The sequence below is a fragment of the Cyanistes caeruleus genome, chromosome 1 (genome assembly GCF_971803275.1).
Source record: "Cyanistes caeruleus chromosome 1, bCyaCae1.hap1.1, whole genome shotgun sequence".
Taxonomy (NCBI): domain Eukaryota; kingdom Metazoa; phylum Chordata; class Aves; order Passeriformes; family Paridae; genus Cyanistes; species Cyanistes caeruleus.
The window spans coordinates 122,506,277-122,525,765 of record NC_141701.1 but is presented as its reverse complement, the minus strand read 5'-3'; the positions used below and the strand labels follow the sequence as shown (position 1 = coordinate 122,525,765).

General features: G+C 35.6%; 1 protein-coding gene across 26 annotated transcripts in view; it reads left to right on the top strand.

The window, feature by feature from the left end:
- HDAC9 (histone deacetylase 9) overlaps positions 1-19,489 on the top strand; it is a 452,700-nt gene that overhangs the window by 359,492 nt on the left and 73,719 nt on the right. For all 26 annotated transcript variants that reach the window (XR_015277469.1, XM_086854892.1, XM_086854888.1 and 23 more), the window contains 2 exons: positions 948-1,067; positions 1,390-1,487. Coding sequence is in view for 25 of the 26 variants with exons in the window: in XM_086854892.1 (XP_086711018.1) it covers positions 948-1,067; positions 1,390-1,487 (218 nt within the window). In the remaining variant the exon portion in view is untranslated. The remainder of the gene's footprint in view (positions 1-947; positions 1,068-1,389; positions 1,488-19,489) is intronic.

Below are 19,489 nucleotides of genomic sequence, written 5' to 3'. Positions count from 1 at the left end.
AAATGTCTACATCATCAGCCTTTGTTATATAGATATACTGTCAGCATTTCTTTGTCAGCATTTTATTTAATGACAGAATTTTATTCACTGTCATTATATAATGTTTGAAATATGGAGACTGGCCAAGGTCACTCCTTGATTGTGGAAGGCACCGTCCTATCTGCCAGATGATTTAATAGCTAATGAGATCATATTCCTATGTCTTCAACTGTTGCCGTCATGATTTTGCTAAAATGAAGTATGAAGTCCTTTCTGCATCTGGCATGTCTTTTGATGTGGATCTAACTGCTGAGGGACTGAACTGAACTGAATGTTTCAAGAAAGCCAATTTACTCAGCTGGTCGCAGAGCCTTTGACCTCAATAGTGGAACTTGGCAAATCAATGAATACTCTTATGTTTAGTGTTCTGTCAAGAATTGTGAAAAAGCTCTGTAAACCATAGATCCTTCTGCAAAATACTAGTTTGTAGTTTAAACATTAGTCTTTCTTCAGAGGCCAATGAGGCTAGTTAATTAAGCCTGAGGGGTTATGAACTGTTGGCAGTTAATAAGTCATAAAATTCCTCCATAAAACAGGATGCTAGATTCCATCACTGAGGCAAGGAGTACAAAGAGCCGGTGTATAAATATCTAATTGTACAAAAGGACTGGGATTTCTCAATGACTGCTCATCTGGAGTCTCCAGGGCACGCTCGCTATGGTTTCCTGATTTTTAGAAGCCAGTTTAAAAAATGAGTGCATTAAAGAGTAATTTGCCTGAAAGTTCAGGAAGTATGGGGTGGTGAAGGGAGGGGGAAAGGGAAAGACAAAAGGAGGGCAAGGGAGAGGGAGAGAAACTGAGAGAGAGAGAGAGAGAGAGAGAGGAGGCGGGTAAAAGAAAGCAGAACTGAGCTCTCTACACTGAGTTGGACATTATTACATTTGTCATCTGTTTTCTTTCTCCTTTAGGATGTTCACCATGGCAACGGTACACAGCAGGCTTTTTATGCTGACCCCAGCATCCTGTATGTTTCCCTCCATCGCTATGATGAAGGCAACTTCTTCCCCGGCAGTGGAGCCCCAAATGAGGTTAGGTTTATTTCTTTAGAGCCCCATTTTTATTTGTATCTTTCAGGTAATTGCGTTGCATGATTACCCCTAATTTTCTTGTCCTTCTCTGGTTCTTTAAATTACACCAGATTACCAAATTGTCCACTGGGAGCAGGGACCAGTGGAGAACAAGTGCATAACCCAGAGCAGTCCTTGTCAAACAAGGCTGATCTGACATGTTGTTTGATGTTTGTTTCTAAAGCACATTTAAGAAATTTTTTCTTCTCCCCTTTCCCTCTCTTTTTTCCTTCTCCTTTTGTCTCTTTTTCTCTCTTTTTGGCATTTAATTTCTATTTTTCAGGTTGGAAGTGGCCCTGGCGAAGGGTATAACATAAATATTGCTTGGACAGGTGGTTTGGATCCTCCTATGGGTGATGTTGAGTATCTCACAGCATTCAGGTTGGTACCATTTTGAGTTTTGAAAACAGTTTGTAGAACAAAAGGACACGAATAAGAGCTAATGTAATATTGAATGTCAGGAGAATCATCCATGGTGTAACTAAATTAATCCTGGAATCCTGGTATATGAGAGTTTAATAAGTTATAAAATGGGTAATTTAATCATTGTGATCATCCATGCAGAGTCAACAACAAAAAAATTAATTCTAATTATTTAATTGGTCACTTGTGTTTTCATTATTATACCATGCTGATAAAATTACCTTGAGCTTGCTTACTTCTCTGCCTTTAAAATTTAAATGTAAGTGCTTATACCAGGTAGAAGAAAATTACTGTTTATTAATTGCAGTTATATGCCAGTAGCGCAGACAGAAAGCATTATGAAGTATGGTCCAAATCCAGTGTTCTTCATTCACTTAAAAGACTCACTACCATTCTCACAGATTTGACCATCAGTTTTTTTTCAATGAATTGCAGTGAAGTGTTACTTAATTAAAATTAAATTATTTTGGCATACTGCAATAAGAATGATAGGAAATGTTGCATGCTGTATTTCTCATTTCTCACTCATCATGAACATTCTCAATAGTGCATTCATAAATGAAATTTAATTCCTTCATAGGTGATGCTTCATAATCTGTTAAGTCTTATTTTCATGGGAGCAGAGGAGATAAGAACAGTCCAAACCACTATCTTTTAGAGTTTCAGTGTCCTATATTACATACACCATTTCCTTTCACTGTAAAGCAATCCAGTGGAAAGGTTTCGTGAAGTTTAGGGAAGGTGAAGGGTTCATCTTTCACATTTGGACAGATGCTACACCTCTGAGAAGCAGTTTCATTTAAAGGAGAATGATATGCAACAAAGTCAATGAGAAAACCAATGTGTATCTCAAATCTCTTTCAAGACATTTAGTCTGAAGTAGTGCAATTACCTTATACAGTTTTTGACTATACTGTATTGAAAATACACCACAAAACCCCACAAAATGCTTGGCTTGTTGGGGTTTTTGTGTGTGTGTCTGTTTTGGGTTTTTTCCAAAGAACTTCTGTGCAGCCCATGAAATAATATGCAGAGTTTCTAATAAACAACACACCTCAAATCAGGGTCTAAGCCCTAGTCAGAGACATAGCCTTATACATTCATGATATCCCACTGTTATTGTGGAAAAAGTTATTATTTTATTTATATTTGTCTCTATTTAAAAAGAGTCTAAACAAATGGTAAGTGGCAGGCTCCAAATTTTCTGTACTCAGTAGTGCCTCAAGATATTTCCTATGCTTCCATGAGATTTTTTCATAAATTAAGGAACTGGATGGTTCAAATCACTGGTAATAATGTCTATACTTATATATCTGGTATTTGCACCCCAGCATTCTTGGTTTGGATCCAAACAATCCCACTAATGATACAGGTAATTTGGCCATCTAATGATGCAGAGAATGGTGGTCCCAGTTTATTCAACAGAGGACTCACATACTGAGACTGTAACCATAATTGGTACCCTTGCTATCCTGATGACAAGTACCTGGGCTTAATAGTGCATTTACAAATATGTACTTCACAGTTCTATTTTAAGGCACACTGGTAAATTGCTTGGAGCAGCTAGTATTGCTGCTATGCCTATTACACTACTCAGGGTTAGAGGGAATTTCACTCTCCATTCCTGAGCAAAGCAGCATTTTTCAGGAAAATAAAATTCATGTAACTTACTACACTCTGACTAATCATATGCAGGCATAAAATTTACTGTATTTTTTAAGGCAAATAAATTCAAATTTAAGTTCAGAATCTCCTTTTGAAAAATTGCTGATGGTGGAAAATTTAATGTCGCTATTTTAAATGCATCCATTTAACTTTGTGATTAATGTTGTAATGAATGTGAATGTTTTTCTCCAAGCAACAACAGGAAATGTTTTCCCACACTCTCAGCCCCTTTTGACCTGATCACAGTCTTTGTGCCCTCTGTAGGTCTTGCTGACATGGATTTAGTATGATTGGTATGACAGTTTTGAATGGGGCAAACAGCATGGAACTTGGGTGGATACAAAAATTTGTGAGTTACTTAGGATAGACCAGGTAGCTGTTTCTGTAGATCTGGTCTGAGTGGTAGGTAAATTTATAGCTCCTATTAGAGACACCTTATCCATGGGCCAGAATCCATCCTTGCTATTATCCAAAATGTCACACGTGATGTAGCCTAAGTTCTCAGCTTGGCTGGAACAGAATTGTGAGACAGCAGACTGGCGAGAGTCCAGAAAAGTCCAGAAAATCAGTAGAAGAATTGCCATGCTTTCCCAACAGATCAGCTGTTGTTCTCGAGTTTCTGTCTACAACAAGTCAGTTTTTAAGAAAATAAGTGAATTTCAGGGAGAGAAAAATTTTATTTGTTTTTTTATGTTAGATTACATGCTTTTGTAGGCAGGCAAAGAAGGTTTGGACACAGAAGGTCCAAACTACGGTGTGGAGAAAATTTTGAACATCTTCAATCTTAAGAGAAAAATAAGGGAAAAGTGGAGAGATTTTTCTCTTTATACCTGCCAGTAGACAGGGGTTGGCAGTATTCGTTCTCTAGTGAAGGCAGGAGTGGATACTGGAGAAGGTCCTCTCCAGGATAACCAAGGTGTGAGTTTGCAGATGGGTGGAGTCTGTTTGGAGAGAAGCCAAGGCTTCCTGCTTACTGGCTGGCTCCAGACCTTAATCCTTTGAGTTCTTAGGAACTGAGAACTTTTCATTAAAATAATCTAAAACTCCCCAGGGGTGCACATAGCTTTCACTTTCTCACCAGCAGAGCCCTAATTTCATCCTAGAATTGCACCAAGCACAGATTTGAAGTGTCACCAGCTTTGACACTAGGTAGCTCGTTATTACTTGATTGACTGTCAAATTTCACAGCAGAGATCCTTCTGAATGATAATGTCCACAGAAAATGAGACCAAGGCTTTTTTTTTGTCTCTATAGTTCAGCTCATAACCAGGTAATATATATGATGGTATACTTGATATCAGGTATGTTGCTTTTAGGTCAGAATATATTTGTAGAAGCATTTACACACACATGTATAAACATGCAGGTAGCAGAATACTAATTATTTCCCACTGCATAAATAACTAGATAAATCTATTTTATGTAAATCTTTTTAGGACGGAATAACAGTCCACTGCACTCTTCCTCCAAACTGTTTGAGAAAATATTTCTATTTCTTCAGGGAAAAACAACTTACATATGTGAAAATGCAGAAAAATTTGAACACAGAGTAATTACTTCAAAGGCATGCTGAGTGAGTGGCTGCTCTGGGACTGTAGTGGGAAACAGGAAAAATTACAGTGCTGGTTTGTGTCTGCCATTTTGATTTCAGTGTTACGTGAAAAGTTGCTTATATTTTTGAACTGACTCTTTCTATTGAAAAATCAGATTTAAGTGGCTGTAGCAAATTTGATGGTGAAGACTGCTTATTCATTTATAAAAGATGTTTTCATTTCTTTCTTATTTCTAGGAAAATAAGTTTGCTTGTGTTGACTACAAGGAGGTAGTAGAAAATGTAGGGTAGAGAAGTTTCTGTAGAATAGAAAATAATTGCAGTAATCAAATCACTATGCCATTTAATTTTGCCAGAAAAGTGTTGTTTGATGTTTACCATAGTTAAAGAATTGACCTAGCTACAAAAATCCTTGAAATAATGACATTTTTTCTAAAGGACAAGCATCTCTTCTTTTCTCCTAAGATAACAAAAATGCACATCTCTTTTCCATTATTTTTAAGCTCTGAAGTATCCCTCTAGAGGATTTGTTTCATCATTTACTTCCACCTATTCAGGTTAAATTTGCTTTAATCTCTTTGAAAGCCAAAGGAGATGGTGGCTGTTTTCTAAGAGGATGATTTTACACTCGAGTTTATGAGGATGTAATCCACTCTCTTCTGCCAACAGTTCTAGAAAAAAAATAAGAGCAATGGTTGACTAGTAATGTTCAAATAATTATTTTCATAAGCTCCACATTACACCAGATGTGCTCAGTAAAGCAGGCAGCAGAAAGAGGCTCAGGTCTGTGTTGTACATGCACATATGTCTGTGTGTGTACTTGGAGTTTGCAGGGGACAGGAGAGATGTTTTTCTGTAGAGTGGAATACAGAAGATGCAGGAGGCAGTGGAAACAAATTAGAGTGTTCAGAAGAGTGAAGGAGAAGCAAGAGACAGAAGGAAACTGGGCTGTGCCTCCCAACTGCTTTGCACTGCTTTTATTCAACAAAGGAATTTTAAATTTAACTGAACCAGCCACTATGCTCTGGTTGCTTTGCACTACTCCAGAGTAGCATAAAAGAGCCACAGCATATTAATGAACTGGGCCATAAAAGCTTGCATAAAATGAAACATGCATGTGTGTGTGATTTTTGGAATGATTAGAAATAGCTCATGACAATATTATCTTTTAGCACTCATGTGTTTGATTTTAATTTAAGAAGGGGAGAAAATTCAAAAGAAATAGGTGCAATAAGGCAGAGTTAAGGATGAACTGTATCTGTGATTTAATTTAAAATACATTTGCAGTTATCCCAAAATATCATTTTAAACAAAGTGCAAAATTAAAATCATGGTTGAAATTACATGTGTTAAAATGCAAAAATGAAAGAAAACAAAATTGTGCAGAAAATCTTCATCTTGTCTTGCAGTTTTTAGTGCTTGTTTTGGAAGAAAAGAAATATGTTTAAAACTTCTGGTATTCTAGTCTGTGCTCAAAAATATTAACAAAAATATTCCTTGTCATCTTGTGGCCATACAGGGCACAATTAAGTTCATTTGAAACATTGCATTGATGTATACCATTTCTTTTTTCTTTAATTTTGCAATTCCAAATCTCATGGCACTTAATTTTGACATTTAAAAGGAAAAACTTTGTAAAAGTACTTTTGATATTTTCATATAATTGTCCTTGTTAACTCTGTTTCAGCATAGGTATTGATTGTAGTTTTTCTTTACTATTTATGTTAGAATTTAACTCATAAACACTAAAAAGAACACTCTATTGCTATATATGCCTTAGGTTTTTTAAAAGAAGTATACATAGCATGTATTTTTATTTATTAAATTAATTTTACTGTACATTTTACTTTTAAAACTTTTTTTTGACTAAGAAATTTGAGATAACTTTAGGAAGTTTCATTTGTCCTGTTGGTATTACATTTCATGGTCTTAAGTATGTGTGTCTGAAAAACAAAAATTCTTTGTTTTAGCTCAAATCACTAGTCTTCCACTTTCATTAAATGCCATTTGTTTATGTATTACGTGTGTAGATGAAACTCAAGTTCTTGCCTATCCAAATTTATTATTTGTATGATCTGTGTGATGTCTTTTCTTATTTTTCTTCTCTCAAAACACAATATTTCTGGTCTTTTTCAATCTCTCTTCATTTAGAAATGTATCCAGTTGTCAAATCACTTTAATTGCTCATTGCTGAGGCTTGGCTACTTTCTGGAAATGAGCTAAATACACCACATGAGGGCGAACCACCGATTGATATTATTTTGAATATTATTATGGCTGTCTTTGGCATCATGGCTCTGCAGTGTTGTGTAACTTTCTGAATAGAAACCTTGGTTTCTGATAAACATAAAAAAAGAGTGTAGAACACAAAAAGCAACATATTTTCCTAGCTGTATCTGACTGTTGAAAGTGAGTCATAGTACAGTGCTGTATTGTGATGTTTAATGAATCCCACCAAGAACAGCGTTTGAGTATAAAATTCTTTTAAACAATGATTCTTAATACCTGTAAATTAATGCTATTAATTTTTTATTACTGTAATTTCCAGAGGCCGCTGCTGAGGCTATATTATACTAGATGAGGTCTAAAAATTACAATAAGACTAAGTTTCTGACTCAAATGTTTGATAATGTTTGATATCTCTTCAAAGAGATAAAAGGACAAAAGCAGGGCAGGAATTAGAAAAAGTGCAAGTTAGTTACTCAGCCTCATGAGTCAATGAAAGAATGAGAAGTAAACTCCAGTAACATCTTCAGAACTTTAACCTATTGGGTTATCAGTGAACTCTATTGTCAATAGCCTCAGACTAGCCAAATGCCATCCTTATCTGTACTAATGGAAACTAATTATTTATTTCTCAATATATAGCTTTGTAATAACTGCTAAAGGTTATCTCAACTATACTTATTTCTCTTGTCTATTTTTTGGCAGAAATACATTCAGCATTTTACTGTGTACAGAGGAGGGCAGAATCTCTAAGTCATGTATGACAGGCAGATAATGATTTACCCAAATGCAGGTGGATGTTATTGAGACTCCTAGTTATCCACAGTTCTTCTGCATTGTCAAGGGCAATGCATTTAGGAAGAAAAATGTGGCTGAACAGAACACAGTCATGGAAGCCCTAGGAAATCTAAATAATGTTTTCTGTGTGAGTGTATATAGTTTGCTTTCAGACACCCCATAGCATTCTGCAGTTATAAGTTACGGTTTCAATATTTTTTTAATTTCTGACCTTGTCATTCTACCAGTTGTCTTTAAAAGATGCTAATTTCAACCACAGATATAATTCTTTTCCCTTCTGCCATCAAAAAATTTCTTAGGAGAATTCAAATAAAGATGTACCAAACAGCTAAAGATAACTTAATGCCTGAGCAGTTTCTTTTTAAGAAGTTTGAAGAAGGTAGAAGTCTGCTTGAAGTAATTTTTATATCTGTTTAATATGTAAATATTCAATAGTCCTGGTGATTTGTGACTTTAGAATACTTTTTTGAGTGTGATAATGAAGGTTTTGTAACAATGGTAAATTTTCATGCTTTTTTTTTTTTTTTTTTTCCCTTGACAAATGTTTTGAGCATTGAGTCCTTAGGAAATAGAGAACCAGAGTTAAAAGCATTTGAACCAGTGGTATAAACAGCTTTTCAGCATTTTGTTATACTTCAAAGTTCACCATAAAAATAAAACTGGCAACAGTGTTTATAACCTGCAACCTCTTGTTCTTCCTACTTCTTTACTTTTATTTGGAAAATCTAACTTCTTCTGACTGAAATGCCCTAAATTTTCACCTTTACTGTACCAGGATTTTTAAAACTGTATATGGTGCTCCTTTAATTCACTGGAACTACAAAAGTGAGACCATTCATTACAGAAATTAATTAGTGTTGGCTTACTTTTCTACAGATGCACAGTTTCTTTTATTGACATGGTAGAGTAGGGGGTGGAGGAGAAAGGATAATAAAATATGGCATGTGTCAGGTTTATGTGCTTCAGGTTAAAAACTATTTGATTAAAACCCCAAGCCATACATGGTCTGTAGTTTCAAAGTACTGGAAAGTATCTGATCTCTTTTCCAATATAACCATATTCTAATTTCTGTTAAACCAGAAAGATGAAAGAATAGAGGTGTATGGATAAAGAATTGCCATATTGTCAAATACTTTGATGGAAAAGCTGAGAAATATCATGAAAAACATCCTGGTAGAAATTAAACAGCAACAAGAGTGGAGAAGATACTTTTACCCTAAAAGGCAAAATATCTGTGGTATTTACATGAAGATAAACTTCAGATCAGAATTAAAAGACCTACAGCAACACTGAGTGATTGCATAGATGTCCAGTTCCAATTTAAATTTTGTTGCTTTATAATAACTTTTGAGAACTACACTGCAGCCTGTAAAAAATATCCACATGTTCTCTGCTGGAACAGCTCCAGACTGTAACAGAACCACTAGATTGCACCCTGGTGCTTTATGTATTGTTTAATTGTTTTCCTTTGGTGGATATTTTTATTAAAAGCCCATTATCCAGAATCAGACAGAAGTGTTGTTTCAAGAACAGCAGAAACAGAGGCCTTTCAGCTATGCAGTTCTTATTCATGCTTTCTTTAGCTAGCTTAGTTAATGAGACCTCCACTATTCTTCTTCTAATACTTAGAGAAGAAAAATAAATGGGAGATTTTATTTTGTTGCTTTCAAATCTAAGCAGGATTGCAAAGAAGTATTGTGAGGTTCTGGTGTGCTCACGCACCTGTGTCTCTGTTTGTGTGAGTACCTCCGGGGCATGTCTGTGCTTATAGATGTTCTTGTGCTTTTGCACAAATAATTCCTTGGAGATGTATTTATTATCCTAATTATTTTGTATGTCTGTGCTAAACTTTACCTATACAATAACTGCATAAAAGGAATAAACATTTTTGATGAAAAAATATAGAAAAGAGAGCTGCAGTAGTTCTGAAGAAAAACAGAAAAATCTGGCAAGTGTCAGATTTTAAAATTGTGTCATGCTGAATAGCACTGTGCTCAGTGCTGCAAGATCTTATGAGGATTCCTGTTACTGGATATTGTTGGAGCCCTAACTCCAAGTATTTCATTACTTTTTGAAGTCAGCCTTTAGTCCTGCGGAGAGATGATTGAAACTATGAAAACATAAATGTCTCAAAAATAGATATCTAATGAATAAGTTCAGGGAGGTCTATGATTCATCATGATGTGGTATTAGCAGTACTACTTGGGCCATCAGTAATCCATTAAATCAGTGCAGCTTCTTAGATAGTAAGTCATTACCCAGTGAGAGGGAATCCATCAGACTTCAGACTCTGAGACATTAACTTTACAAGCAGTATAAGAAGAATTCTTAGTTGTAGAGTGACTTACCATTGTGTATATTTTTATTCAGGCAAAGTGGGGTCCTTGTCTTGTGATCACATATACTAGGGTTAGGATTTAGAAGGAAATTGATCATTTGTGTTGTTTATATAGATCTCAGTTTTGCACAACACCATAATTCATAGCTAAGATACAGAGCTGTTACTTATACAAAATAGTAGCTTCTTGCAAAAATCATTGTTAAAAGAATTTCTGAAATCAGAGGCTTTTTACTGATTAAATGTGGCAGGATTTTATCTTAAATACTGTGACTATATTTAACCTAATTAAGAATTCAAATTTTAAGATTATGTTCAGGCAGTTTAATGAGTTGTTATACCTTGAAACAAAGTAACCTTTGAAGGATCCTGTTAGCTGATTCATATGCTTACCTACCACAAGCCTTCCAGTGATATTTATATCAGCTGTTAAAGTTACCATGATTATTAATTCATTAAAAAAAAAAAAGTAAAATAAAAGCAAACAAATTACAGCACAGGATAAACCAGGTTGCAAATAGCTATGTTTGGGATGCATTTCTTCTGTGTCATGGATCTAGGAGTGTATATGGTTACCAGCAGATAGAAGGAGGAGTGCTGAAGGGATGATTCAGCTTATTTGGTTCTTTTTCTTGCTGTCAGTAAGTTGACTGGACCTGGTGCTGTGTCCCTCCTGTGCAGGGAGTGCAGTACTAAAACAGAGATGACTAAAGGCAGCACTTCCAGTAAGCAGCAACTGTCTGTGGTTATGATGTGATGTTCTTCTACACTAAAACAAAACCAAAATTATTGGAAATTTCCAGGAAAACAGCTAAGTGTTTGTGTTTCAAACCCTTTTATGACAGTGTTCATGTCTGACCTCTTGGTGAGGACATCACTTGAGGAAGCTAGAAAATTTTAAGTGAAAAATCCCAATGCTTTGGAATTGGATTTGGCCTTAAATTGCACCAGGGGAGGTTCAGATTAGAGATTAAGGAAAAAAAAATAAATTAATGAGTGATTTTGCATTGGAATAACTTGCCCAAGGAGGTGGTAGTGTCACTGTCTCTGAAAGTGTTCAGGAGGTGTCTGGATGTGGCACTTGGGGATATGATTTAGGGGTTGTTATGGTGGTGTGGGGATGTCAGTTGGACAAGCTGGTCTTGCAGTTCTCTTCCAACCTGATGGTTCTGTGATACTGTGAAAGAGTGAAGACAGTTTCTTGTCAGGGGATTGAACCAGACCTCATCACATTGGAAATTTATGCCTTTGCTGTCAGATTATTTGAAATGTTTTGGGTTTGTTTTTTTCCCCTCATGCTTAAAAGAAGTATCCCTGTGAAAAATATCAAGGAGATGCAAATATACAAAAAGATTATGTTTTAGTAAAAAAAATACATTTCTTGAAAAAGTTAGTGTTCTAGTTCTGAATTACTAATTCAGAACTAATAGATGGCTAATAGAAGAGTGCAAGCTAATTACCACCCTATCCAGTCTAACCTTCCTACCTCTTCAATCAAGATGTTTACAGATTAAGGATGTATTGCTAAGAATATATTGTTAAACCTTGGAAAGTGCTTCAGTTCCTGTCACAGGGATTTTTCATACCTCATGCTTCATTAACATGTGCTTCACTTTCTGTGTGATAAACTCTCTATGAGAACTGATTCCCTGTGGATCTGAAAATTAAAATTTATTGTCTGATCATTTGCCTCATTTCTTTCAACAAATCAAAAATATTTCAAAAAGTTGCCCATCATTTTCAGTGTAATTCTTGTTAGAAACTGCAAACACAGCAAAAGAAATGCAGTTTGTAATAGCTTGAAAACCCATCAATTTCCAATCAAGAATGCAGTGATTTCATTCTCATTCTGTTCCATCATATGGGCCACTGCTAAGTATTAACTGCCCCTGAAACTATAACCATGACATAGATGAGTGTTCTTCAGTCAGTTTTGATTTGCTCTGTGTTAAGTTCAGTCATTGGCCTCTATGTAAAAACTTGCTGAACTTGCTGAACAAACACAGAATCTTTTATGCTGTCTTTTCTCATCTTGCAAAGCAAATTTTAGATTGGAAGTACTTGGAATGTAGTAGATTGGAAGAGATCAGAAAGATCCAAAGACTGGAAATACATTTCCAGTAGTACTAAGCAATATAAATAATTTTCCAAGGTTGCTAATACTCCCTTCTCCTCTCCTCAACCCTTCTTCCCACTTTCACATTTCTCTCTCTTGGAGTCATAATTTGATCATTCATCAAGTTCTCCATAGCATCTGTAACATCCCTTCCCACACATGTATCATATGGCTCGGATCACAAAGTTGCTCTTCCTCTGTTTTTCTCAGATGCTCAGAAGCATCAGAGTTTTGAGAAGCCTCTTTTGGTTGTTACCAGGCCCTCATGCTCTTTCATATACTGATCTACCTGGGACATAAGCTTTTCTCTTCCCTTGTTTGTCAATTAAGCTCTCATTCTTCTAACAAGAGGCTCTTGTCCCTTGTAATACAAACATGATTTATTGTAAAGAAAAAGTACTGCTAAGGTCTCCATCTTCCTCTCTTCTTTCTCCCTCTCTATCCCCAAGACCATTGAGTGTACATATTGCTGTTTGTCCTCTGATTCTAGACCTCCTCCAAAAGAACATCTCAGTCTTCCTCTGAAACCATTCTTAACATACATCCCTCCTAGAGACAAAGCTTAGAGTGTATTTTACCCTTATTTTTGTTAGCCTGTATCTCATCCATTTTTCTTTATCCCTATGATATTTTTCTTAAAAATTCATCTGACTTCTGTGCTTGATAGTCACTGGCCTCCACACAGACTTGAACATAGAACATCTTTAACTTGTCTTTTGGAAGAATCAACATTTGCCTCCTTGATCTTTCTTCAGTTATTCCATCACATTCTGCTTTTGGTCTTGGTATCTTCTCCTACTTTGTGGTTTTCTGGAGGACAGCTTTTCCACAATGGAAAGTGAATTATTGTTTGTCAACCAATGGCTTCTCCATTCCAGGTATGTTTTGTATCCTCTATACATTATGAAATTCTATAGGAACCTTATTATATACTAATTGGAGAAATTTGCATTTAGTTGAAGCTCAGCTTTACCAAACCTTTATCCCCAAGCCATTACTACTGCCACTCTCTATAGGCAAAACCATTTTTCTGCCTGTCAATCAGGCAAGTTCTTGTGTAACCTTTGACCTTCTCTGTTGGAAGTCACAACACAGCAATGTCTAAATTTTACAAATTCTTTCTGTAGCATGTCTTTGAAATACAGAATGTATTACCATTCCAGGCACCTAAAGTGATTTCTAAGTTTCAGCCATTTTGTTTATTATTGCAGTGTCATTCTCAGAATGTTCTTATGAATTTCATTTTCCATATGATACCAGGTACAGGTTTTCTGATTTTTTATGTGATAAAGGTCATACTCGTAGGGTATTCTCATAAACAGCTACAAGACTGGTTTATTGACTTCCTTGAAATATTTTATTACAGTTCTATTTTGCTGTATCGCCTCACACAAAACTGGACAGTGGTCAAATTCCTGTACTGCTAAAATTGCTTCTATTTTTCTGGCATGTATAGCTTCTCCCTGTAGTTCCCCAAGTCTCCATAGAGTACACAGACACGAGCCATCTTTTTATTCATTCTGTGCAGTGTTTTATGCAGTTGATTTTGGTTCATAACAGTACCTCCAATGCATTTTACTAAAACAAATGTGTTTGTTCATGTTGTTAAGAATAATAGTATTTTCTAAGGAGTTAAGAGGTTAGTTTGGGAGATATAAGTTGTTCCTTCCCCAGCACTTTGCATGTTGCCTGAGAGATACACACACTCAGTACTGGTAATATGGGCCATGTGTGGGGCACGGGATGACTTGAGGTGGAGAGCTGTGTGGTACCAAGGCTAGAACCAGGCTAGAATCAGGTTCTCTGATCTCATGCAAAAGGCAGTGTCTTCCCACAATTTTTGAGAAAGGGAGATGGAGGGATTAAGTCCTCTAGCCCCTTGTCCGTCATGCAAATATTAATTGCTAGAATTTATTTGGGACATGGTGACATGGATCTGTATTTTGGAGCTGTTCCTCTGTTCCGTAAGTAAGCTACTGGTAGGATTCAGTCCTTCTCAAACAGACTTTCAAAGTGTGATCCAGCCTGTCAGAAGAGTCCATCCATCTCAGAAGCGCAGTTATCTCCCAGCATCACATCTACAGCATCTGTGATCTCGTGAAGCCCATGAGCATACTTATCTTGTTGACATCTAAGGAAACATGATGATTATCAACAAAATGTAGGGCCTGTTGCACACTGTATTGCTTCAAACACAATGAGGTTATTAAGGCTTAATTACATAAGAAACAGTATACATGTTGTGCAAGCTTGTAGAATGTGACTTGCAGAAGTTAGGCAAGATATAAGAGTTTCCTAAGTTTCTATTATAGTTTTATTTCCAGCAGTATTCTTTGACAAACTAAATAAATTAACGCATGTATTGGACCTCTGAGGCTTGGGGCAAAGAATGGAAAAATTATTTACAAAAGCTTGAAAATATTTAATCACTAGAGGCAGGGGGCAACTGTGTTTTAATTAGAGGTTCCTCAGGCCATTGGCTGGCTGGAGGCTTTCTCAAACAACCACACAAATGCACTGAATAGCTGTTTGCCAGCCTTAGGGTCAGGCCTGAGATGAAACAGATAAGATAATTGGCTCTAATGAAATCCAGAAGGCCTTGGCTTTCTTGTTTGAGCTTGGATTTGAAAAGTGCGTGTGGAAGTGAGGCTTAATTCAAACCAGTCCTGAACTAGGCCAGTTTTTCAGTGACTTTGATATTGTTTGAAGTTCTGAAAGTGTTCGCCACACCACTAGCCTGCTGGGCTGGGCCTCCCCAGTCACCTTAATTACTGAGCTTTATTGCTGACTTTACTACACAGGAAAGGAGCCATTATATGTTCCATCAACATCAGCTCTCCTCAGATTGGAGGAAAGGGCAGGGTGAAAGGCCACTGTAGGAAGGCAAAAACTTCACTTTGAGGTAGTCAGATCATTTACCCGTGTTAAATTTCACTGTGCTATGTGTGTACATTCCTCACAACACAGAAGCCCAATTTCCATTTTTTTTTTTAGCAAGTGATTACTTTTCAAAACATTTTGTTTGTGTCTGATTAGCAGAAGGGTACATTTATTCTTAGAGGTGGAAAGAAAGCAAATTGTAACAAACGCCTAATTAATCATCACAGGGGAAAGAAATCTAGTTAAAAACTGTAATAAAGAGAAATTGTTCTTAATGCTTCTTTGAAGTGGGAATAAGTGAGGAAACCCCTATGGTGTGTTTGCAGACCTGACACCCTACAGAACTGACTTCTTACAGCCAGACTGATATCTTCAGGGTAACTTGTAATGGGCTCTCCAAAAACAGAAAAGCTCCTGTGAAGTACTGTTAGGGCAAGCAACAATTGAGGTATTTTAGCAATGCTAGCTCTGAATTATTCTCTTCAAGATAATTGTTTTCAGAATTTGGTCCTATTCTCTTTAGCTGCTCCAGCTGGTGGTGCTGCTGGAAAAAGAAGAAGCTGAACTTCTGTGCATGAGTTGGTTTTCAGATCTAGACACCCTGTAGCAGTAGAGGTGTCTCTCGGGCATCAGGATCCATAGTCTGGGGCCACTGAGGTGCCTGGGAAAACCGCTGTCAGGCAACCTGGGACAGATCATGCAACTGCTTAAATGAATATATTTACATATTAACTCATTAATAAGTCAATTAGGCTACTAGCCAGAGTAAAGTTATACATGTGCATTCAGGTTTGCAGGATTTGGCCTCGTGAGACTAATGAAAGCATATAATATTGGTTGATTTGTGCCAGATCCCATATTACCAACACTAGCACTTAATGAAAGAAATATTGATGAAAATTAGTTTCTAGTGGGACTGTAGTTCAGATCAAGATAAGAAACATTTTTTTTCAATGAGCTCAGCAGGCAAATTAAAAAGGACTGAAAAATCAGTTGTGTTAATGTCTACTCTGTGAGATTTTATTTTGGATTTTTGTTTGTATATTTTTTAAAAAATTTTGCTTGGTTTTTGTTTCTTTTCATGGAAGTAGTGTTTCTGTTTTTCTTAAATCTTGAAAATGTCTGGGATTCCTTCATGAAATTTAGAATCATATATTCCACAGAGTATTTAGCCCTTTCTTTAATGGTAACTCCTTTTCATAAAGAGGGCTTCTGTGGATTGAGATAGTTCCACCTTATGTTATTGTATAAATAATATAAATACATTATTTAGATTTTAAAATATGTTTGTAAGTAATATAAGTATATAATATTTGTTAAAACACAAATTTTATATATATGTTGCTCAATTTTTTTTTACACAGCAGACTCATATTTAAGAACCCTGAAGGCTTCTTGTTTTTCTTCTCTTTCATATGACCTGTCACTTTAACATGTTTTATGTTAGTAGAATGGCAAATTGGTTATATGCTTTAAAGAGAAGCAGCAGGTTTTAATATTTTTATCATCATTTTGTGAAATTTTAACCTGTTAAACTCATAGCCAGCATCACAGGGAGCTGGTTATATCTCTATGTGTATTTTATTAGCACTAATGAATCTCTCTCTGAGCTGAGAAAATAACTTTTCAAATCATCATAATTCATCACAATTATTGGAAAACAATAATTTCCCTTCTAATACAAAAGATTGTTTTGTGAGAAAACAGTGGTGTAAGTATCATAGTGGGAGAGTATGAGGGTTCCTATAAGCGATATTTCCAGATGGGCAGACATTCTGGTCTTTATTAAACATAAGATTTTGTTTGCTCTCATTTTTTATAATGTAAAAAACAAGACACAAATGTCCTTTTTGATACTGTGCTTTCTAAGAGGTAGTTTGGACTATTAATCATAGCCCATCATTATAAATCATGACCCTTGTCTGACTGCACTTTCAGCTGCATTCACATTTTAGAGAGGCTAATGTGATTGAGAGGATCATATATGATGGTAGAATAATGTTACAGTATATTGGAAAAGACTTTTTGACTGGCAGAAGTGAGATTATATGATTTATTTGTGACTTAGTGGCTACCTTGCACTTATGCCTAATGATCTTTTCAATAGAAGAAGTAAAATTATAAAATCTACTGGTGATTTAGTTTGACCTTTGCACATCTGCCCACAAACTTTACAAAGTTTACATGGATGGTGTAAATCAAGCAGGGGATAGTGACTGAGGAAGCATTTTATTGTAGGAAAAAATTCCCCGGATGCTTAAATCACTTATTTCCAAATTTTCAAATAAAGTTTTTAAGATAGTTCAATGCTTATTAGTAAAAAGGGTCTTTTTTTTTTTTTTTTTTTCAATGTGGGGAACAGGGGACTGCACATTTGCATAATTTCCATCTTGATTACAATTGCTTTTAAATCTGCAATTTAATAAAAGGAAGTCTAACAAAAATATTCATAAAGTAGCCATTATCTTATGTAATGGTGTTGTGTTGTGTGTTTTTAAAACACTATATAGACCTCACAGGAAATCCCTGGCTGAGCAGAGTAAATGCTGGGTTTCATTACTTTCACTACTTCTGTGAATTTGCTGCATCTTTAAAAGGACAGATATTAAAAAAATGACTGTTAGATGTCATCCTTGTTCATACCCATCTGCTCTCCTGTAAATGCTTTCAGATAGAAAATCCATGTGCTTTCCTTCTAAGGTTTAAAAGTAGATTTTGATTCTGCTTTTCATTATTCTTCCTTTGTATCATTTTAGAATGTGTAAAGAAGAGGTAAATTGAACCACTTGGGTTCTGTAAGTCACTTTTAGATGCAGTGACCACGACACACATTTTGGCAGGACTATGTTCTGTTGTTCATTACCTGTTTTTTTATTCTCTTTGATAACAGGAGGGTAACTTAAAGATAAATTCCAGAAAAAACATTTAATTGGATGCTGGCTGCTTTAACTGCTTATATAATTATAGATGGCTTTTAGACGTCTTTTATCCTGGTAAAGAATAGAGTTAATAAGGACATTACCTACCTAAGGTATATATACATGTGGCTCTTTGACTGTGCCTTTTCATTGCTGTACTCAGTAACAACAGTAGGAATAATTCACTGCAGAGAACTTTCAAAGAGAATGCCACAGGTACATAATTCTTTTGACTAAGGAATTCAACTGGGATACATTTCTCATACTGTGGCATATGCTATATTCTCATAGATTACTTTTGTGTGATGTGAGAGATCAAAGGATTGTACTCCTATTTCCATGACTACAATAAACTTGAAAAGAACAAAAGGTATTACTGGTGAATATCGCATAAAACCAATGGGAACTAACATGATTTAAAGAAAAGGACAATTAGAGGAAAAATGAGGACAGAATGCTTCTTTTTGTTCTTGGTTATAGTGTGAAGCCTTGCACCTGCTTGTTAACAAGGTCAGATATAGGATTAAGAAAAACTGAGTGGTTTTACTTGCATATTTTCTCCTAATAGCTCTGTTTCCTTAATTTAATTCATATGTACAGTATTCTGAAATAACTGCACTGCTTGATAGTGCTGTAATAAAACACAGGAAAATACACACAAATTCAATATTTCTTTATAAATTTTAAAGGCTTTCCATTGTATTCTATTTATTATTTTGCTTAAAATATGTTTTTCAGAAGTGAAATTCAATTCTAACTGTAACATGAAGCAATCTTTTCAATTAGTAGTCAATCCTATTCTAGCTGTCTTAAAAAAGAATTAATAATTTACAAAAAAATTAAAAAACACATATATTTTTCACTCATGGAATCTATTGTGTAACGACAATTTGTTGCATATTAGGTTGTGTAAAAACTGGAATTACCAAAGTGCTAGGTCTTGTGTTGCCCATGCTGCTTGTGAATACTATTATTCTTAGTAAACTCTAGATAATTATCATTATAAGTTAGTATAATAGTATTAGCTGCCCAGATCAGACTATGACTTTTGCACTGAAAAGTAGCATTGTACAAGCTGTTGAAAGGAAACAGAAGGTTCAGGCTGCTGTGTAGAAATAATTTGCATTAGTACCCTAAAAGAAAATGTGGAACGCAGCCATACATTTTCAGATCTTATTTCAAAAATTTGATTATACAGATGTGATTCACTTACCTATGTTGTTTCTGCTCTGAACATGAAGAAAAATGACTTTATATTTGAAAAAGAAGCTTTAATTCCTCGCTCTCTACGCAGGACACCTCTGCCCCAGTACCCTAAGACTGGATTGAGAATAGTGTTAATGGAAGGCTTCCTAGAATGGTTTCTCTGCAGGAGATTTTAGCTTGAATGACTGAATAATATTGAAGAAACGATGATTTTTGGCTTCTCATTTCACACTGGGTTATGGATAAAAACTACTATATAAA